The following is a 23,936-nucleotide window of genomic DNA, read 5'->3' on the forward strand; positions in this document are numbered from 1 at the left end:
TTACAATTGTTCTTTTCGAGTCTTCATATATTGAAACCTTTGTACAATAGATTCATTATCAATGGTCAGAAATATATCTTTCTCTACATAGACAATGAGACCATCATTCATCCAATCATCACTCATTCGATTGCGCATCCTGTCTTTCACAATTCTCATGGCAGAAAACACCCTCTCTACTGTCGCCGTTGCAACCGGTAGAATTAATGTCAATGTCAAAAGCTTATAAACCAATGGGTACACCATATTTTTCTTTGACATAACTAACTTCTCTGAAAGATCACCAAGTCCTTTCAATCCTTGAAATGCTTTGTTAGAACGCATATCACATATATAAGTTTCAAGTTGATCATCAAGTGTGAGGAGATCAAATCTTAAAAAATCTTGTGGATAAAATTCAGCTAGTTGCATCATTTTTTTATTGTCAAAAGCACAAAACAAGTTATGTGAACACAAACAAGCTACACAAAGGAGTAACTTTGTACCTGCCTCTGAGAAACGATCATTTAACTCTTGAAATTGCATGTCAATAACACCATAGAATAAATCCACACGATAATGATGCAAATTTGTCACTTCTGGTGGATTACGATGGGGACGACCACGTAGTGCCCATTGTGAACATATCATCCATTTTGAGAACATCAATGTAATGTTGCTCACAAAACCGGTGAACTTTTTCTAAAAATGAATCCCAACAATCATCTCTCATCTTTTGGAGTCGGTGTTTGCACATTTGTACTAAATCCATTGCATTCACAATATCCTGATCTTTTTTTTTTTGCAATGTTGTCGACAATTCACTCGAAATTCCTAAGACATGTTTCATCAAGTGTAGATTGAATGCAAAATCAAATAAAAGTACTGACTCCAATAAATTAAATGCTTCGGTTTTTTTATCAGGAGAACTGGAATCATCCTCTGAAATTATTTCAAGCACATCAATGACAGCAGAGAACATGGAAATCAAGCTTATCAAATAATTGTAATTTGACCCCCAACGTGTATCCCCAGCACGTTGAAGGGTAGTTTCTTGATTAAGTCCCCGGCCACTTGAAATATCACCCCTCTCCAATGCCTTGACAGTAAAATCTGAATGTTTCTCTCGAAGAAGATAAGAACGTTTGCAAGATGCTCCAACAACATTTAACACATCACCAACAATACGAAAGAAATTAGAAATCGGAAGATTTTTCTTGGCCGCAGCTATAAGAGCTAGTTGAAGCTGATGGGCAAAACAATGTATGTAAAATGCACATGGGTTATCCTTTAAAATGAGTGCTTTTAAACCATTAAATTTATCCTGCATATTACTTGCTCCATCAAAACCTTGTCCTCTCAACTTAGACATGCTCAAATTATATCTAGAAAATATCTTATCAATAGCAGCTTTAAGTGAGAGTGATGTAGTACCGGTAACATGTTCAATCCCGATAAAGCGTTCATTTACATGTCCACTACTATCCACATAACGGATAACAACTAACATTTGCTCTTTTGTTGAAACATCACGAGATTCATCAACTAAAATAGAGAATAATGAATCACCAACATCTCTAATAATAACATTAATCGTTTCAGTGGCACAAGCACTCACTATGTCCTTCTGAATATCAGGTGATGTCAACTTGCAATTTTTAGGAGCATTTGTCAATATAACATCATTAATCTCTTTATTATGAGCACCTAAAAATTCTAATTGGATAAGAAAGTTACCTGGATTAAGAGAACTTTCAGTTTCATCGTGACCTCGAAATGAATGCCCTTGTCGCAACAAAACTCTAATACAATCAATTGAATCATTGAGACGGATACGATAATCATTCCGCATTTGCTTTGACTGTTTGTGAAAAACTGATTGAATGTGCTCATCTTGATTCATCAAAGTTTCACAATTCATTCGAGCTTTATGATGTTCGCTGTCTCATGCTGGCCAACATGAATATTTAACCAATCTTTACACTTCCAATTTGTGAATCCTTCGTTAACAAAAGCCTCCCCTCCCGCTTGTTTTCCCTTAGCTGTCTTGAAGAGATAACAATACAAACAATATGCGGCATCTTTTTCTACACTACTCAACCAATCACCAAATTCATTAAACCATGAAGGATTGAACTGTCTACATTGGCTTACTTCAAATTTTCTTTTTAGAAATTCATAGCCTGAAGGTTGACATGGACCTCTTTGAAAATATGCCCTTCGAACTTGATCTCTAATATTAACATTATATTCACAAATTGGAGTCCTAAGTCCAAGATCTGTCGTTAATTGTGAGAAATCAAATTATTCAACCCTAACATCTCCAATGCTTTGTACTTCTGGTTTTGGATCTTATGCATTGTAAATATTAATTTCCTGCTAAAATTAAAAAAATGATAATATGTTTAGCTTTATATATATATATATATATATATATATATATATATATATATATATATATATATATATATTTATTTATTTATTTATAAAACAACTCGCATTGATTTTTTTTAAAAAAGTCGTTTTAATAATAACCAATAGATTACATAAAAGTATCTATTACAAAGTTATCAACATATAAATCATAATCAATATCTATCACCACGGTATTAATAACAACCAATAGATTACATAAAAGTATTAGAAGCGCAAATTAGGAACAAATGGAACACACTAAATAGGGGAAAACAACATCGAACAAATATTATGATAACAAACACCACTTTTGAAATTATAAGAAAATAAAATGAAAAATAAAACATAAAATTAAAAGTTCTGAATTTATACATAACTCCACGTAATTAAAGCTAATTAATTATTAAAATCACACAACAAACACAAAAACAGAGATATCAAACAGATTAATACAATAGACAGACGGTCACAAACCTGATTCTCATAGACGTAGAAAAGTCGTGAAACTTCGTCGAAGTCTTCGCAAAGATGGGGTTTGTTGTCTGCCACTTTGGATCATGGGAGAACCGAGAACGAGAGCCTGCCACATTCGATTCAATGAAATCAATAATTGGACCAGTTATGCTTTGACCCAAATTTGTTTAGAGGGCTTTTAAAAAAAATTGGCCCACATATATTTACAAATACTATTAAATTTTTTTGGCCCACATTTATAAATAATATTAATTTTTTTGGCCTAGTGTGGGCAGCAGCCCACACTGGGCCTTAATAAGCGTCGCCCCTGCCAGCATCCATCACACCTAGTGAGTCTAAAGACTCAATACACCATAATCTTGATAACAAGTAATATGTATAAAAATACATGCAACAGTGAAAGATACTTTTACGTAAAACTAACATTTTCATAACATGCAACATAAACTTCAACCTTCACCTTTTCCTCAAACATAATGAAACGTCTGTTTATTCGTTTTTTTAAAAAATACTAGAAATTTTTTTTCTTACATATATATAAATACTTTGAAAATACCTTATAACATTTTAAAAATAATCAATCAACTAACATTCAAAAATCAAAGAAAAATATTTTAAATCGTAAAATCGTCAAACGTTTTAGCAAACTTAAAAGCATTAATTGAAAAGTGTAGCTCATACTAAACCTTTCAAAAAACATAAATAAAAGTCTTAAAATATTTAACATAATCATAAACTTAAATCATAAGTGCGGAAAATAGAAGTGCTGGTCTTCGGGTTATGTCACCTCCAGTCCAGTCAAATCAGGCATCCAAGCCTCCCTCATCATTATTATCATACTCACCTGCATCAATCACACCTAGTGAATCTAAAAACTCAACACCTCATATTCTTGATACCAAATAATACGTATAAAAATCACATATAACAATGAAAATACTTTACTTAAAATACTGTTTTCATGAAGATGCATAAACTTTAAAAACATTTTCATGATCTTTTTTCATAAACATTTTCATAAACATATACATATCATCCTCAACATATTCATATTCATATTATCATCAACATGTACGTATTCTCTTTTTCCTTTCATTGAATTCAGATCGTTAATTGTGACTTTCGTATTCATCTACGTCTACGTGTTGGATGATGAATTCGTCTGTATGTAACCACAGTACTGGACAGCGGGGACACCAGCAACACTCTCACCGGTCAACTGGGCCTTGATCTTACGTATTAGCATATCAGCGTATACATGTATCCAAGGAAACACGATCGTTGGGCTCCCACTGGGACCATAACCCTCACGAAATTTTCAATATATCATTATATTAGTCACAATTACTTCACTTCCTTCAACGTTTCATATTATCACCACTTTATAAAATATATACATACATGTAACGTTTTTCTTTTAAACCAAGCATGTAACATGTCCTTTAAATGTCCAAAATTAAAGCATAAAATCCATAAACGTTTTAAAAAAAACATTTTAACATATAAATATCCATAAACATTAAAATAACATTTTAACATATAAAAATTCGTAAACATTCCAAATAATCATATTAGCATATAAAACAGTATTCAGGACACTGCCATGACGTTTACTAATTTCTAGGTGTAAAATGACTGTGTTACCCCTAGACGTAAAATTTAACGTTTTTGACATTTTCTTAATTTCATTGACTCTAACATGTCTCAAATAATTATTTAAGCTTACATGAATTTTCTCATATTTTTATTTAACTTAAATTGATGACTTTTAAATTAATCTTCAAATGTGACGTATTAATGTGTTTTAATCCTGAATTAAACCAAACCTTAATATAAAATTCTCAAATTAAAAACTTAGACTTTTAATAATTATTTTCTTAATTATAATTCCATAATTTTATAAATATTAAAACTAGGGTTTCAATTAATTTGTTAATTATCGTTTCGTGCGACAATTAAATCCCGGATAAATCCAAAACTTATTATTTTGATCCCAAATTTTTAACATAACCTTTTTATGATTTATTCTACCCTTCCAAGTCATGAGCCATCCTCGTGGAACCATGGATTAAATTTTAGCTTTAATATTTTTGAATTTGACATCTTATTGCACACACCGAGCCATCTCCTAAAATACCCGAGCCACCTTGAGCCAACCCACCTAGACACCCTCCTGACCAACCCTGACCCACAAAACCTAACCCTAGCTGACGCCCAAGCCCTGCACCCGAGCCACAAATACGTGCGCGTGAACCCTCCCTTGCCCAAGACTCCTAGTGACCCTAGGACTCCTCTAACCATCTAGCCACTGACCACCCACGACCCTTACTTACCCTAGACTAGTCCCAAGCCCGAGCCATGCCCAGCCCAATCCCCTGAGTTGCACAGCAAGACCTTGCGTAAGCCATCTCCTAGGTGCAGCCCCTCCCTTACGTGGATTAGGAGTTTTGCCATGCTAGGACTCCTCCATCCTCTAGACCCCGACTCCCTCTACCTAGCTGTCCATGCGCCACCCTCTAGACCCTCCTGCACCACGCCTGGACCCGCGCACCAGCCTAGGCGCTTGCACCGGCCGCACGCCACTTTCTTCTTCAAGCGAGTCTCATGTGTTTCCCCTTCTCCCTTATGTGCAGCAGTTCCCAGCCGCCATAGGACTTCTCCTTGCCTCTCAACACGACCCTAGCCAAGCCCCTACTAGCCCTGGCCGAGTCCCCTAGCCCCATGCAAACAATCGAGTCCCTTGGACTTCCACCTGCACACACAACTTCTTCAAACACCCCACGACTCTCTTCTCTTAACCCACGTTTTTTTTTCCAGATTTTCTTTAACAAGTTGTGCAGCATAATCATGTGTTCTAGGACCCTTAGAAACGTGTTTGATCAAAGCCTAATTCATGGCAGTCCCTTAGGTAGATGAAATTCATGGTTTTTGGATCAAAATACATGTTTTAAAAATAACCTATGCTTGAAAAACGAAAATATAACAAAGTGTTCCTTTTTTTCATGCAAAAAAATTTTAAATAATTACTATGGTGTGAAAGATGACAAAAAGAAGAAATACGACGTGCATTTGCGTTTTAACGCACGAAAAACCGTTGACGATTGCGAAGAACGGCGACGATGACCTTGGCTTGAATTTCCTTGAAGCCTTCAAACTTTTTCCTCTAAAATTTTGATGTGTGTGTGTCGTGTATTTGGAGGAAATTATGGGAGAGAATTCTGATTTTTGAGGCGTGAGGTTGTGTGAGGTTTGGGGTGGGTTTACATATTTTATGCTAATTAATTCACTAATCAAGGCTTTAGGCCTATCAAACATAAGTTTAGGTCCATTAGTGCTTGATTAGGATTTAATTAATATATTAAAAATAGTTTTGTTTAAATAAGTTTGTGAATTTAATAGCCGGGTTGATAAAAAATTCGAATTTTTGTTGAAAAACCAATATTGATAAAATTTATATATCGGCGTATAAAATCACCTCAAAACTCCTTATTTTCAAAAATATGAAAAAACATCAATCATATTTTAAATAACTAAAATTAATTATTTAATAAAAACATTTTACGTTTTCAGCCCTCGGTCTTCGTTCCTCGATCGTAACTTGAATAATCCTTAAAGATACAGTTTAATGCAACCATGTAGAAAATATATTTTAAACATGTAAATATGCATAACATAACTAATTAATGTAATTAAAACACTTAATTAAAATACAAAGAATTTAATAATTGCATGCACGTGGTTCGCGTGGACTTTTACATTTTCGGGTCATTACACATAACATTAAACGTTTTTGTCATTAACATAAACATTTTCCTTATTATTGAATTCAGATCGTTAATTGTGACTTTCCTCATTAGTCCTCAAAAATTCGATGGATCCATCTACATGTAACCACAGTACTGGGCGGCGGGGACATTAGCGACACTCTCATCCGTCAACGGAACCTTGGCCTATCCTCATTTGAATAGAAATACGATCGTCGGGGCTCCTTCTAGGACTTTTTCCCATAAATGGGCTCCCTCTAGGACCTTCTCCCCTCACGATATTCCCATTCGTATCCTCATATCTTTAATAGTCACAATTACCTCACTTCCTCCAATAAATCAAGTTTTCATCACTTTAAAAAAAAAATGCATAATATATCATTTTTTATTTTTGTGAAACCAAGAATGCAACATATCTTTTAAATTTCAACGTTAAATCATAAAAAAAAATCCATGGACATTTAAAAATCATAATTTAATCATGTAAAATTTCATAAAAATTTGAAAATAATCATAATATAAAAAAAACAGAATTTAGAGTACTGCTATGACGTTTACTAATTTTTAGGTGTAAAAAGACCATTTTACCCGTATACGTAAAATTCTTTGATTTTGACTTTTTCTTGAATTCATTGACTCTAACATGTCCCAAATAATTATTTAAGCCTAAATTAACATTTTCATAATTTTATTTAGCTTAAATACTAGACTTTTTAATTAATTCTTAATTAGTTGTTTTGAAGGCGTTTTAATCCCGAAAAATCCCAAACTTTAGAATAAAATTCCTAAACTTTAAACTTAAACTTTTAATAATTATTTGGCCCTCGTGAACCATGACTCGACCCCCATGAGCCATGTTTCAATTATTCTGTTCCTTTAAAACCCTAAACCGACCTTAATGTTTGGACCCGAGCCATGGCTTGATTCCCACTAACCACCCCGAGCCATCTTCGGACATCACCTCCTTGGACCCTCTAGGACCCTATGGACCACTATGACCCCTAAGACTCGCACCACAACCTGAACACGAAGCTTGCCAACCCCAAAGAGATGTAGCCGAGAACTCCCTATATGCATGGACTCTACAATTTTGGTTGGTAGGTTCCAGCCGGCGCCCCAGCCCCTGAACCAACATTCGGTGCACCCACCTATGACCCTAAGGACTCGCCCAAGCCCAGCCCTTGAGCCCTAGACCTAACCCACATCCCTGCACAAGCTGCGCAAATCTGCGCCCAATTCTCGGGTAGGAGTCCTAGTTGAGTAGGACTCCTCCCAACCCTCACGACTCGAGCCCCAACCTGGTTAAAGTTCACCCCTCGACTGAACCACGTCCCTGGCTAGCCCTGGCCGCATGCCAAGACCAACCTACTTCTTGTAAGCTGATCTATGTTGAGCGTGCCCTTCTTCTTTTCTCATGATTTTCACACACTTCTTTGTTGATGGTCTTGATCTTGTATTTATAGAGGCTTCGTGACCATTCTTCAAGACTCATCAAATATGTCTGTTACAATTTGAATATATTCCTCGATATTTGTGTCTTGTCCTTTCTGATAGCCATTCTGGAACGTCTTGACTTTAAGCTCTGCTGCAAGGTTTATTATTGTCCTTTGACTGGACAATTTATTTCCTTAATGCGCATAGCTGGATTCCACTTAGATAAGCTTGTCGTGTTCTGCAAACTGATCGCCTTCTAACTGATGCTCTGAACTGGTTAGTAGAATTGGTTTGGTGAAATCAGTTGGCTGGTCAGGTGAACTGATTTCACTGCTTCAGTTGAGCTCTTTATCAAGCCGGTCGGGCTTCTGAAGGTCTTTTGTTGAACTACCTATCAGCTGGACAATCATTTAAACTGATCTTTAATATATCAGTTGAACTGGTTCAGTTTGGGTAATCAGTTAGCGCTTTCAGTTTGCATCTCGATAGCTTCAGTTTAGACTTGGTAGCTTTCTGTGCACTTAGATAAATTAATTAGAAACAAAATAACAAATTTTGTTAACATCAAAATCAAGATTGTGAACATGAAATGTTCCAACAACTTCGCATTAAAATAACGAGTTGATTATGCTCGTCACATCGGTGATGTTGGATCGTCTATTGAGATTATAATGAATCCACCATGATGGAATAAATTTATGGGCTTGGTATCCAAGCTCATAAAAGAACTTATTACTCTCACAAGGATTCCAAAAAAATCAAACTAATTATAAATAGTCCAAGGGTTAACTTAGTCTAGCATTCCATTTTTCATAATTTGATGACCTCCACAAGAGACTTGTTAAAGAAAATTTCTCTCTTCTCTCTAAAAAAAAACCCTAAGGCGTCGCTCCCTCCCTCTCGTGCATAGGGAATCACCACGCGTCGTCCTCGGTAGTTCATCTCAAAGCCAAATCTTCTAGTTTTGCTATTGCAAACTAGAAGATGATCAAAGTCAACTTGTGTAGACTTGACAAAGGAGATCTTGAAGAAGGATTTCAAGGAGATCCAGAATCAAAATAGGCGTCCCGTTCGTTGGTGGACTACACATCAATAGTTATCTACGTTAATCCCGAAATATTTGCATGCATTAGTAAACGTTTCGTTTGGAGTTAATAATTCTAATAAACACCATATTGATTGTGATTAAAATCATATAAGTGTCCAAGATATTTTGTATGATCAAAATAAAAAATTAAAACTTCTTTTTTTGTCTTGAGCATGGAAAACGATGCTCCAACAGTTGAGCTATAAAACCTACTAAGTTTCTGAAAGCAAAAGGGGAAGGAAAAGCAAAGGTCTCCCTCTACTTGGTCTAAATAAAAAAGTATAGTAACCCAATGGGGAGATGAGCTCGGTCCTCAGCATCCAACCTGGAGGGGTAGAGCTCGTACAAGGTTCTCTAATAAGGAGATAATTAAACACCTAATAAATTATTCTCCTATAAATATCATGTTTGATTACATTATTTATTCATTTATATACAACACTTACATTTTCCCAATTCTCGGACTGGACTCGAGCATCGGAAAGAATAAGTAGGAAAAAGCTTATGGCGCCCTTCTTACTCTCTTTCTTGTTATTTTAGGCCATCCGGAGTCCCAAGTTAGTCTTAGCTCCTCGGAGACAAGTATCAAGTTCTTTAGCAACGTTATTTTTCATATAGAAAATTAATTGAATTCTATATAAAAATTGTAATGTCAATAGAAATCTTCTAAAATAAATTAACAAGAGTTTATAAAAATCTTTTATAACTTTGTTTTTATTTTGTAGAAGTCAATCGAAATGTCAACTCCTTTATAGTCTTTTCTTAAAAAAAAATCACGAAATATGTCCAATGAATACCCCTCCATTTGTTTAATAAAACTCTATATTTTAGTTCATACCAAAATGAATCAAGTTTAATTCCAACTTTAAAAGTAGTTTATTTTAGGAGTTTGGCACCGATTTAAAAATTCATATTTGAGCTAAAATTCATATTTACAAAAAAAACACATTTTTTTAATTGGCAAAAATGTGTGTGATACGATCTCACAGGTCGTATTTTGTGATACGAATCTCTTATTTGGATCATCCATGAAAAAATATTATTTCTTTATCCTAAAAGTACTCCTTTTTATTATAAATATTGGTAAGATTGATCTGCCTCACAGATAAAGATTTTCTAAAACTGTCTCACAATGTTTTTTTTTTTTTTGGTTCGATTTGATTGGTTGGATGAGAAGCCTAGATTCATGTGGAGACGCGTTTACAGTCTGCCGACATTTTTGTACGCGTATGTGAGATATTATTTAGGGTGTCGTTTTGCAGCCCATTCCTCTTGAAAACGATTTTTGCCAACCTTGACCCCTATTCTAAATCAACGATTAAATAATTGGTGCTATTGCTTAAATAAATTAATACTAAAAATTTGAGATAGTGTTCACACTCCGAGATCTAATAAATACAATTTAATATTACTAAAACAAATTCAGGTTACATTTTGCAGGAGTGTCAAAATCAGACACAACTCACCAACCTGACACAGTTCAATCCAAAAAAACCAAGTTTGGGTTTTGGGTTTTTGGGTTCAGGTCAGATCGGATTGAACCCGATAGTTGACCCAAAAAAATGACCAGGTTGGGTTCGGTTCGGTTCAGGTTGACCCGAATATTTTAATTTTTTTAAAAAAATGTAATTAATAAATATTGCTTATATTTTTTATATTGTATATATGAAAAAATATTTAATATATATTTATACAATAATTTTCATAATTTAATATTTATTTTGAAAAAATTTTATTTTTTAAACAATTTTTTATTTAATTTAGTAAATATACTTTATTTTGTTTACAATTAGACTTTCAAATTTAAACCATATATATGAAAGATCTTATTATTATGTATTTAAATTAAAATATTATTATTTTATTTAATTTTCTTTAAAATAAATTCAAAAACGGGTTAATTGGCTTGATTTGGATTCGGGCTCGGGTTCGGGCCGAGAGTTTTCGGGTTGTCTTGGGTTCAGGTTGAGAAATTTTTTAATGGTAATTTTGCTCAACCCGACTCAATCCACCCGAATTGACACCCATAACATTTGTTTGAAAGATTTGGATTTGGATTTTATTAAAATTAATCACTTATTTGAATAATAATGCTTATTCATCTAGATGAGACATTATGGAGCAATAATTCTTCATTGCACCACCAGAACAAAAAAACAAAAGGTTCACACGAAGCTTCACATTTTATCAAGCTCAGGAGGTCGGACACCTATACTCAGAAAATTTTCGAGTCTCCCATAAAACATATTTCTATACCACTTGGAAAGATTGTTGAGTTATGTGTGAATTGGTGAAATAAGTGAGAATTTCTCGTGCGACAGCTGCTGACATAGTGTCGTTTGATGTGATTGGCTCTGTTCCATAAAAAATGACTCAGATCTTAATGGATAAGACTACATTTGTTAAAGACAAGAACAACGACAGAGAAAATTCAAGAAATATCTCAAAGGTTATTTGACACAATACCACCAATAAGGTACACTGCTTGAACCTTTGGATGATTTCACTTATTCGTGGTACGATGAGTTGGTACAACAGTTGTAATCTATAGTTCGTTAGGCGTACTTGACCAATTGTCTTGTCTAAAATCCATATCACGAAATTCTAATGCTTTTGAAAATGTATGAAATTAATTTTTAAAAATACGAATTCTCGAATTATAGAATTTTCAAAGTATCAACCAGTTTTAGAGAACAAAATACAATCAACAACGAACAATGTCTTAAGAAATTTAATTATTTTGAAATCTTATTATTTCTTCAGAAATTTTTTTACCAAATACCTTTTCAATTCTTAAATCCTTGAACAATTTATAAGCTTTTTAAAAGCTCAGCCAAATTTCCTCCAATAGTAAACTTGAAAATTGGGTCCCTTTGAAATTTTGAGGAAATTATACAAGAATTAATAAGGTAGATCTTATAATAAAAATAACATAAACACACACAGAGGCGGAGCCACAGCCTGTGATACCCGAGCTTTAGCCCGGGTCAGGGACGGATCCAGGAATAAAAGTTGGGGGGTGGGGGGGGGGGGCTTGAACTCAATATGATAAGTTATATATTATTAAAAAAAATTTACATTATATCGTTCAACGAAGTTGTGCCCTACGAGATTTTAAAACATAAAATTCATCAATAATAGATTTTACATCAATATGTTTAGCTAAATCTCGTTCAATATAGAGTGTCAAACAATCGGCAAGAAAGTCATCCTCCATTTTATTGCGAAGTGCCGTCTTCACATGCTTCATTGCTGAAAAAGCTCGCTCAGTAGTGGCAGTAGACACAGGTAATGTCAAAACAAGATGAATCAATCTAGTCAACATAACATAAACACTTGACCGTCCACTCTCGGTCAATTGCTGACACAGCTCAACAAGTGTAGAAACCTTTAAATTCTTCATCACATCAAGTTTATAATGTATCAATTCATACTCCAAAGCAACAATTTCTTGAGCTGTGAAATCTCCAGGATAAAACTTCTTCGTAAGCTTGCAAATATCATCACTGTTAAATGAGTCAAATGAATTTTTAGGATCTAAAGCTGTACTAAAAGAAAGAAGTTTCACCGATGACTCATTGAACCGAGTATTTAACTCAATCAAAATGAAATCTATTGCTGCATTAAAAACATCAAAGTGGTAATGATGTTCTATTGATGTTCCATTTTGAAATTGTTCAAGTTATAATACTAAAGAAGAATAAAATAATTATTAAACAAATAAACAATTAATAGTCAATCAACAACTCAACAATAAACAATCAAGAAACCACAAATCACGAACAGAGAAGCTATAAAAAACAAAATAAAAAATGTATAGCCGATTCTTACCTGGATTGTTGCCTTGCCGATGAACAATTCGATTTCTTCGGGAGTCCGCAATTCTATTCTGTCGCTAAAGGGCTTGGGACTTGGGAGAGAAAATTTTGTGGAATTGAGGTGGGGCGGATCAGAGGATATGGGATGAATTTGGTCTCATCCTTGTAAATGGACGGGACTTGATTGGACTAAAACATTGATGTACGACGGTTTTTTAAACAACCGTCGCTATTAGCAACGGTTTTTCAAAAAGCAGTCGCTTTTGAATTAAAACCGTCGCCGATGTGGATTGACTATATGAGCGACGGTTGTTTAAAAAACCGTCGCTTTTGAATTCAAAAAGCAGTCGCAAATATGAGCGACGGTTGCTGAAAATCCGTCGCTAAAAAAAAAGTGGGGCTGCAGCCCTAGAATAAATCTGTCTCTGGCCCGGGTGGTCCAAATTTTTTTAAAAAAAATTTATATGTAAATTTTTGGATAAATTTGATATTAGTCCGAGTAGATTAATTTAAAATATTAAAAGCTATTAGAGTTTAAATTCTAGCTTGGGTAATGTCAAATTCATGGTTCCGCCACTGTACATACATATACACACACATTTCATGTATTCATGCATGTCTCTCTCTCGACCGTGTGATAGAGGCCGACGTTTTAGCGATGCATGCTGACGACGGAAGCTTCCTTTATTTTCGTTTCCTGGAAGTTCCACATTTAATTTGCAAGACTTTTTATTTTGGTCCCCATGTTATTTTGGGACCCGCAAAGTACTCCCCTCGTGATATTTTCCTACTTAAAAATCATTATCTTCCCAAATATTAATAAAATCAATTGTTGACAAAACCAATTATATTAAGTGATAATTAATAAATTTGTCTGCATAGTTTACGGTTCTTCCCAATTTTGTCTCTCCAAAATTTTCTTTTTGCTTTTAGTTTGTAAATATTTTTGTCCAAAATTTTGTAAATCCCACTTTCACCCTTTTTATAGTCTATCACGCTTCCATAAAATATTTTAAAACTCACACTTTCTTACCACAATGTCTTCGGATCATGTCATCATATTTTACAAATTGCTCTTCACAATTTAATCACGCGATCGTAATTGATGGTTTTCTTGCGGATCTATTCAACAACACCTATCGTAATTTTATTTCGTGGATTCTTACATCGAGCGATAGAGTAACAGATTTTATTACCTTGTAAATAAATTAAATATGAGATGATTAAAGCCTAGTGATTTTATTCATACACGATATTTATTATTACATTAGCAACCACTTTTTTTTTATCTACTTATCATAGCTGAAAACTCAATACACATAAAATTATAATATTTCAATAATTATTTAGAAGAAAATTGAAGAAAATAGTCGATGTCCTCATGTTTATTCTCTTTTGGTATTTATAGAAGCTATGTTGGACTTTAACTTGTAAATTATTGCTACCAGCTATTTCTTTAAATTATTGTTTCCAGCTACCTGTTAACATTGTTTTTAAAACCGGATTGGCTAGTTCGATCGAGAACCGATTATTGGTCCAGTTCGGACCAAGTCTAATAACCATTTTTCGGTCAAGCCAGTCAGAACCGGTTAAAACCTATCAAGAACTGATAAGATCCGTCCTGAACAAGTGAGCCAGTTAAAAATTAGTTCGACTGGTTCACTTTAAAAAAAATTAATTTTTAGTTTAGAATTTAATTATTTCCTGATTTCTTTTAAAAATTATTTATTATATTTTATTTTTAGTTATATATTATTATTTTAATTTTAAACTTTGTTAAAATTATTATTTTAGTAGTATTATAGATTATTTTGTGTCTAGAAAATATGGATATAATTCTATTTGATTATATCTATGTTGTTTATATTTTAAACTTTAATAAAAAAAAAATTTATTTTTTCATACAAATCTAAGATCTTAGAATTTTGAATATATTATTTATTATATTATATTATTTGATATAACAGTTTTTATGTCCGACCTTCACGTGGAACCGGTCGAATCATCTGCTTGAACCAGTCCAACTGGTTTGATTACCAGTTTAATTATGAAAACATTTCCTGGTAGGCGACTCTATCATTTTTTGGTAGTCTTTTTTACAGTCGTGGTTGAGTCACATGTCATCTTTAGTTATTGTTAACGAATATTTTACTTTTGTTAGTCACATGATCTTGTATTTGGACACATTTCTTAAGAGCTGAATTAAAACCTTAAAGGGGTGTAATTGAGGAGTTAGTGAGAATGGTAACCTCCAATTTCTTACAACTATAAGGTCAATCTGAAATGCATGGGTAGACACGCTTAAAAGAAAGCAGAAATTCGTGTAGGCAACTTGTTGGCAGCAGACTAGACAATCTTTGAAGTTTTCACGTCTCTGATATATTCAAGCACATCATAGTCTACATAGCATCAAACTATAAGTGAGGTTATTATTTTAAAACTATATTTATTCTTTAAATAGATCAAGCATGTCGTTAGTGTACATTTTGTTTTGAAATAAAATTTGGATTCAAACATTGTCATGATTCGAAATCATAAGTGGAGAGGAAACTTCGGAATTATGTAATGACCTTGATGTGGTGGGATATAAACTTTTTTCTGATCCCGATACGGTGGGAAACCACTATCTTGATTTTTGAGGCCCTTTATTTTGTGGGTGAGTTCACAACTCTTTTTCAGTTAGGAAAATGTTTGTCTCTTATACGAGAAATTAGCCTCATTTTATGCATCTACTCTTTGATCATATGAATGTTAGAAAACTTCTAATGGATCTATATAATCATGGTAAGAGATCCTAGTAGCATTGTTTCATGATTCCATGGGTATCACTGATAATTTTTGCAAAAAGTAATCGATTATGGATAGTTTATAATAAAATTCCTTCATCGCATATATCTCAAACGAATCTACAATCATTGGTACATCGATAGTTGTATGTGAATTCGATAACCCTGTGAAGCATCTTTGATAACTCGTAGTGGCATCATGTATGCAACCAGGGAAATTTTTTGTCCAAAGCACACTTATATAGTGTTGAAATTAGAATTTCGGAGTTTGACAAATAAATCTTTTGAAGATTGCAGAACTGATCGACTCAACTGAATTAATTCGATCTCAACCTGAAGTTGCCCGAACTGATAATTAATGCGCAAAATAATCGAAGGCAATCTAATTGATCAAAGCTAATGAACTATCATTTAAGACTGATCAGTTATACAGACAACTCAACTTACTGGCTATATAGTCAACTGATAATCAGCTTAACACGTCATCAATTAAGAGCGTAGCCAACAACCGACAAATTGTTCAAAAGCAGACTGTAACTCGTAGTGGAACATATTAGAATGACACAATATACTATTGTAAGAAGAATGTTGACACATTCAGAAAATATAAATCAACAGATATAAGTCATTTAAACGTTTTCAATATTACCGATGGAAGCAAAGCCTATAAATAGCCGTGAATTTCAGCTGAGAAGAAGACTTTTATGAACAATTACTCTGAGTGAATTTTGAATTCAAACTTACAAGTTCAGCAACGATCTTCAGACAGAAAAACTCACAGTATTATTCATAGCTTTCATGCTATCATCTGAGCAAAATAATTAGCACATTTCATTGTTGTTTATGAACTTGTAAGATCAGTTGTGCTAAGATAAGAAAATTAGTTGTATACTGATAAGTTATAAAGATATAAAGAGTTTCAGTTTGGCAATGTTAGGACCAAAGTGAAGTGGATTATTACAATTTTTGTAATTAATCAAAGTCTATTAGTGAATATCATATCCTTGTGATAGAAGGGGTAACATATGAGCTTTTGAAGTCTCCGAACATCCGTAAAATCTTGTGTTATTTACTTCAGAAATTCCTTGAGTATTCAATCTGTCAATCAGTTTATTTCCGAATTTATACTAGTTAACTGATTGACATTGACAACAAGATTCTTTAATTCAGTTTATCACTAAACTGATTCATCTTTATCAAAAAGAGTCAAATATATTTACGTGTTTATTCAACCCCACCACCCCCCCTCCCCTCTAAACACTTGGACCCTTATAACCGATCATAACAAGTGGTATCAAAGCGGTTTCAATCTTGTTTCTGAATATTTCTGTTCATACGTCTGATCACCATGTCTTCATCCAACAAAATTCATATGTTCTCAAGAGAATAATTCGATGATTGGAAAATCAGAATGCAGGTTCATTTAGCTGCACAAGATGACGACATGTGGTACATTATAACTGACGGACCAATGAAGATTAAGAACACTAACATGGTTTTTGCTCTAACTGATGAAGCAACTCATCGTATCGAAAAACCACGTGAAGAGTGGACAGCTGAAGACAAATGTAACGTCCTAAAAACCAACCTACGTAAACCGCATGCATGCAAAATTGTTTTAATTGCTTAATTGTTTTATCTAATTGATGTTAAATGCTAGCATGATTTTTATTATATGATTAAATGTATGATTGCATGATTAAATGATAGTATGACATAATTACATGAAATTTAAGGATTTTACCCGAATATTCGATAATAGGCAAGGAAAGGAGACCGGGGACGACCAAAAAAAGAATATGTATTTTTATTTAAATATGTACAAGGCTTCCTAATATGATTAAAAATGATTTAATTTTCCTGAAAATGTTGAAGTTCGAATTTATTTTACGAGTCGAGCTCGATTTTGCCCGAGAACGCAGTTTTGGGCAAACAAAGAGTTTTAAAAGATCAAAAATATTATTTTTTAGAAACTAATTTTATAAAATTTTATTATTTAATTAAATAAGAGTTACTGGGCTCAATTTAATTATGTTATGTAGGTCCAATATTCTTAAGCTTGTAAGCCCAAAACTCAAGCCCATTAATATGTGATTAAATCTATAAATAAGTTACCAAGGACTTTTAAACACCATAAAACACCTTGATTCAGCCGAAAAAACAACCACCAGCACACACAATTTTCAAGAATTTGGGGAAGAAGAAAAGCTTGTGTTCTTCGTCGTCCGGTCGTCCAACTTCGCACCCTCGCTGACGATTGAGTATTCGAGCGTTTTAAACGCAAAGGCACATTCTTAAACTCTTGTAAACATCATAAAAATCATAATATGTGTGTTTAATTGATTATGCATGAAAAATATATAGGTGTTTGATTATTTTACGATATTATACGTATTTTCAACGGTTTTACGATTTTACGCTTGTTTTAAAAACGTTTTTGAATCCAACGAGTACGCTGCCAACATAGGTTTTTATATGAATGAATTATGGTAAAAACATGACAATTTTAAAAGGAAAAATATGGCTGGAACCGTGGGATTCAGGAGAGGAGAGAAGCCAAGATTTGTTGGGTTTTGATTGATTCATATGGCTCGGCTAGGGTGCATGGGGTGAAGAGGTTCGACCAGGTCTTGAGGAGGGCTTGTATGGGATGTGGTTAGGTCCTAGGAAGGGTCTTAGCAAGGCTAGGACTCACGCATCAGGGCTGGGAAGAGTCCTCGTTTGATAGGACACTTCCCCTAGGGTGATCTTGGTTGGCCGAGAGCTTTCAGAGGGAAGCTTGAGAGAGGGCCAGGCTAGGTGGTCTGGACGGTGCCTTAGGATGGTCTGGTGAGGGTTAGGAAGGGCTGGGGTCAGAGGTGTGGCTCGGTTTGGTGAGAACTCGTGGAAAGCATGAGAGAGCATGGAGGCGCGCTACTGCTGTATTCACGTGCAGGTGGCTTGCGACTCGATTTGGGGCTGGGCTAGGTGGTCTGGTCGGTATCCTCGGATGGTTCAGAGAGGGGTAGGAAGGGACAGGGCTCGTGGTGGCTCGAGCAAGAGCCCACGCGAAAGAGACCCACACACGCAAGGGGGCGCGTAGGCTGCTGGCTATTGCAGATGGCTCGATACTTGAGTTTAAGGGTCTGGGCTGGGCTTGGTCCAGGTTTGGTTAGGGTCAGGTTAGTTTGGTGGTGGCCCGACTGGAAGTGTCCTAGTTGGCCAGGAGTCTTAGGTTAGAAAGGGAGGGTGCACGTGCAGCTAGGGCTTCTGTCCAGGAGTGTTTGAGCGAGATTGGGTCTGGTTATATGGGCTGGGCTTGGTCATGAGGGTGCCTAGGTGGATTGGCTCGGGTTTGGCTTGAGGTGGCTAGACCATGGCTCGAGTATTTTAGAAGATGGCTCGGTGTTGTCATATAGAGGTCAAAAACAAGATTTAAAAGAATAAAATTGGAATCATTGGTCCACGGGTGTGGTTCATGGTTCACAAGGGTAGAGTGGTAATACAAATGTTATGTTTAAAATTTGGGAAGAAAATAATGAGTTTTGAATTTATTCGGGATTTAATCGCCTCACGAAACGTTAATTAAAAAATTAATTGAAACGCATAGATTTAAGCAGAATAAAATTATGTAAAATTATATTTAAACTTAAATAATTATTTGGAATATGCCTATGTCATTTAAAATAAGAAAAATATAAAATCGAGAATTTTTACATCTAGGGGCAAAACGGTAATTTTACACTTAGGGAAATATGAAATAGCTTGGCAGCGTCCCGAAGGATCATAAAGCATGTTAAATGATATTTTATGATTTAAAATGATGATTTTGTTGAAAATATGATATTTTATGATTTATGGTAAAGTTTTGCAATTTTTACTATCTAAAATGTTATATTTGGAAAGCTGTGTTATTTTATGTTTTTAAAGAAAAGGAAAATATTTTGAGGGATGTGAATTGACTGTGACATATGATATATAAATCATTTTCAAAATCACCTCAAAACCCCTTATTTTCAAAAATAATAAAAAGCATCAATCATATTTTAAATAATTAAAAACAATTATTTAATAAAAATATTTTCTATTTTCCAGCCCTCGGTCTCTGTTCCTCGATCACAACTTTAATAACCTTTAAAAATACATTTTAATGCAACCATACAGAAAAGTATATTTTAAACATGTCAAAATACGTAACATAATTAATCCATGCAATTAAAACATGTGGTTTGCATGGACCTTCAAATTTTCGAGGACGTTACAATCTTCCCCCCTTAAATTGAATTTCGTCCTCATAATTCACTTATCCTAGATAATCAACCCTGACCCATAGACCCTAGCCCTAGCTCGCTCAAACCCTGCTGAAACTTGACCCAATATTCTGCATGTGTGCGTGAGTGTCTCCTAGCCTATCTTAGGACTCCTAGCTAGCCTAAGGCTCCTCCAGCCGAGCAACACTACAACCACCCTAACCATAACCGACCCTGGACCATGCCCAGACCCTTCCCAGACCAGCCCAAGCCCTGGAACCCGCACAACGAGCCACCTGTTAGAGCAACCAGTAGCTGCGGCCCTCCATGGTTCCCTCGCGTTTTCTCAAACCAACAGCCAACCAAGCTACACCAGCCCCTGCCCAGACCCTTGTGCACCCTCCTAGGACCCTAAGAACCTAGCCTAGCCCAGCCCAAAGCCCCCTGGCCGAGCCCGTACATCCTGCACATGCCACACACCCTGTGCATCCCCTTCATGCTCTCGGGAGCACCTCCCAGCCTCTGGTGCTTGAGTCTTAGCGTGGCTAGGACTCCACCCCTGGTCCCAGCCGAACCCAATCCCAGCCAGTATCTCCCTTAAATCGAGCCCCCTTCAAACCCCATGACAAAAAGTCAGTTTCAGCTGGTTTTCTATTCATGTTGTGCAACATTTGTGGTGATTTCTATGACTCTAAAACTTGTGTAAATCATCCTCAATCATATCCTAGTCATGACAGTCCCTTGAACAACCATATAAACATGTTTTTGAATCCAATATCAAGGGTTAATCACAAGCATATGCATAGTTACGAAAATTGTGAATTGTGTGACTTGTTTTCATTCAAAACATGACCAAAAAAATACTATGGTGTGATAGATAATTTAAAGTAAGAATATGGCGTGCATTTGCTTTATTAACGCAAGAATTATCGTCGAAGAACGACGATGAGAAACCTTGGGTGAATTTACCCTTGAAGCTTTCGAATTTTCTTTTCCAAAACATGGTGTGTATGTGCCGTGTAAATTGAGAAAAGAGAGAGTTTTGTGTTGCACAAGAAAGGTGGCGTGCATATGGTAGGTTATGGGGTCTAATTTACATATTAAATAGTTAATTAGACACTAATCAAAGCCTTGGCCCATTAACCATATAAATTAGGTCCGTCCATTTAGCCCATTAGTGTTTAATTAAAACATTAAAAATTATTTTGTTTACTAAAGTTTGTGAATTTATTAGCCGGGTTGCCAAAAAGTTTGTATTTTTGTTGAAAATCCAACACCGATAAAATTTATGTTCCGGCGTATAAAATCATTCCAAAACCCCTTATTTTTAAAAATAATAAAAAGCATCAATCATATTTTAAAAAATTAAAAAAAAAATTATTTAATAAAACATTTTCTATTTTCCAGCCATCAGTCTTTGTTCCTCGATCGCAACTCGAATAACCCTTAAAAATAAATTTTAATGCAACCATGCAGAAAGGTATATTTTAAACATATCAAAATGCATAACATAATTAATCCATGCAATTAAAACATTTAATTAGAATACAAAGGAATTTAATAACTTGCGTGCATGTGGTTCGCGTGGAACTCCAAATTTTCAGGGGCGTTACAGATCGTGTGCTGGTGCCTTTGAAGGAATTTCAAACACAATATTTTCCAATGAGCTGCAATATCTCGTGTTCTAAGAATGTTAACACCGATGAATTAAATCGAGTTTGGTTAAAAATCAAGCGGAAGAAACTCGAATAATCCTTTGTAAAGAAGACTGTTAAATTAGAAAACATTTTAACTTATGTAAATTGAATAACTGAAAAGCAGGTGATCAGTTATAGTATATATCAGTTCAGTTATGACAAGAACTGAACTGACGGATACTTAACTGATCAAGTCAGTTTGAAAACAATACTTCATCAGTTAAATACACAAGATATGTTTATGGATATTCGGACACTTCAACTGCTCCTACGTCATCCCCTTCTACCACCTCGGGTAGGATCCACTAGAATACTTTGATTTATACAACTACTTGTACAAACCCACTCAGCTTAGGACTTACACTACTGCCTCAACTGAACTTCTAGCCTAGACTGAAGGCAGCACCTTCCAGCCAACACTTCATTAACGTATGTGTGTCAAAAACTACATACACAAGTTTAACATCTTTGTGCATGACAGTATTTTGGTGGAGGTGGTGTGTCTGTGTGTGTGTGTGTGGGAACTGAACAAGGAATACACTGAAAAGGTGTTCCCACATATTGAGGGAAATGTTATTCTAATCTAATCTGATAACACGCTGGAGTGTTCTTCTGGGCTGATTGCTTCTTGTAAGCTAATCTGCAATATGTGTGCCTTTTTTCTTTGTATCTTCACACACACTTTCATGTTTTTTGTTGGTCTTCACTAATCTTCTATTTATAGGCGGGAAACTGATCGTACAGTGAGATTCAACTATTGTATCTGTTGCATCTTGAATTCGTTTCTTGGATTTTGTGCCTCGACTTTTCGACTGTCCTTCTTTAACGTTTGTGTTTATTGCTCTGATCCAACTTTCATTATTGTCCTTTGACTGGACAATTGCTTTGTACCTTTGTGTATAGCTGGAACCACTGAATGAGTTTGTCTTCATCTACAACTGAAAGATTCTTAACTGACGCTCCGAACTCTTCAGCTGAACTGATCTTCAGTTGGGCTGGTGAAATCAGCTGACTCGTCAGTTGAACTGATTTCACTCTCGTTCAGTTGAACTGATCAGTTGGATTTCTTCATCAGTTGAACACTCCTTCGGCTGGCCGGGCTTCTGAGGTTCTCCTGCTCAACTACCTATTAATTGGACAATCAGCTGAACTACTCAATTGATGTATCAGTTCGCCTGACTCGGTTTGTGCGATCAGTTGGGTCTTCAGTTTGAGATGTAAACAGCTCGTAACTGATCCTAGTTTCTGCACATTAAAGTAAAAAATTAGTAACAAAAAATAACAAGTTTTGTTAACATCAAAATTAAATTGCGAACTTGAAAAGTTCCAACAATCTTTCAGTCTAGTTGGCGATTCAGATGCATAATATGCAGGTTGTAAACTTGATCGTAAAAGAACCAGTGGATCATGTCAGTTTTTAGGAGACAGACTGATTTCATGGTTCAGCAAGAAGCAAACATACATAGCACTAAAGCAGAATATCTAGCTGCTGGAAGCTGCTGTGCTCAACTGATCTGGATTCGGCAACAACTAAAAGATTATGAAATCGTTGCAGAAGAATAACCAATCTTCTATGATAATACAAGAACAATTGCAATCATATATAATCCAGGTTTTCACTCCAGGACCAAACACATTGATGTCAGACATCACTTCATCAAATACCATGCTCTAAAGAAGGCAACCAGGCTGGGGTACATATCAACTGAACACCAAGAAGATGACATCTTCACCAAGCCATTACCCGAGGCTAAGTTTTCTTACTTTCGTAATATTCTTGGTTTAATTGATTTTTCTTAATATTAGTTGCATTATTTTATGTCAGCTAGTGTTGATAGTAAGTGATTATTCAGTTGTTACTAATTATTATGCAGTTAATATCAGATAGATTGCAGAGAATATAGCAGTGAAATTAATAAATAGCAATAAATCGAAATATAAATTTTATTGATAAAATCTATCTGCTATTACATGGTTTAGTGCTATTTCTATTGCATTTAGCCAAACGGATAACCATTGGGACATTTCCTCGGAAATTTTCCTAAAATCTTATGTGAAAGAAATCTTGTCCAGAACTCTATACTCCTTGATAATAATTAGGTAGTAGAGACCTTCATCAGTTGCAAGGTCTGAAGTATGAATGACGGAGAGACGCCGCTTATATTTGATTTCAATTGCCTTCTGTTCATCAGTGGCAACTAATTTATCTCTCTGGATAGTCTGCAGATCATGAATCTTCGTCCAGGAGGACAT

General features: G+C 34.9%; 2 protein-coding genes across 2 annotated transcripts; both read right to left on the reverse strand.

The window, feature by feature from the left end:
- LOC140827113 (uncharacterized) lies at positions 1–1,900 on the reverse strand. Its single transcript, XM_073189721.1, has 2 exons — positions 866–1,900; positions 1–681 (listed from the first exon to the last, which is right to left on the reverse strand). Exons 1-2 carry the CDS (start codon positions 1,898–1,900, stop codon positions 1–3), a joined length of 1,716 nt encoding a protein of 571 aa, XP_073045822.1.
- Positions 1,897–23,936, reverse strand: LOC140827114 (uncharacterized). Its single transcript, XM_073189722.1, has 2 exons — positions 23,795–23,936; positions 1,897–2,258 (listed from the first exon to the last, which is right to left on the reverse strand). The coding sequence occupies exons 1-2, from the start codon at positions 23,934–23,936 to the stop codon at positions 1,897–1,899; spliced, it is 504 nt and encodes a 167-aa protein (XP_073045823.1).

Source organism: Primulina eburnea, chromosome 3 (assembly GCF_022965805.1).
Source record: "Primulina eburnea isolate SZY01 chromosome 3, ASM2296580v1, whole genome shotgun sequence".
NCBI lineage: Eukaryota > Viridiplantae > Streptophyta > Magnoliopsida > Lamiales > Gesneriaceae > Primulina > Primulina eburnea.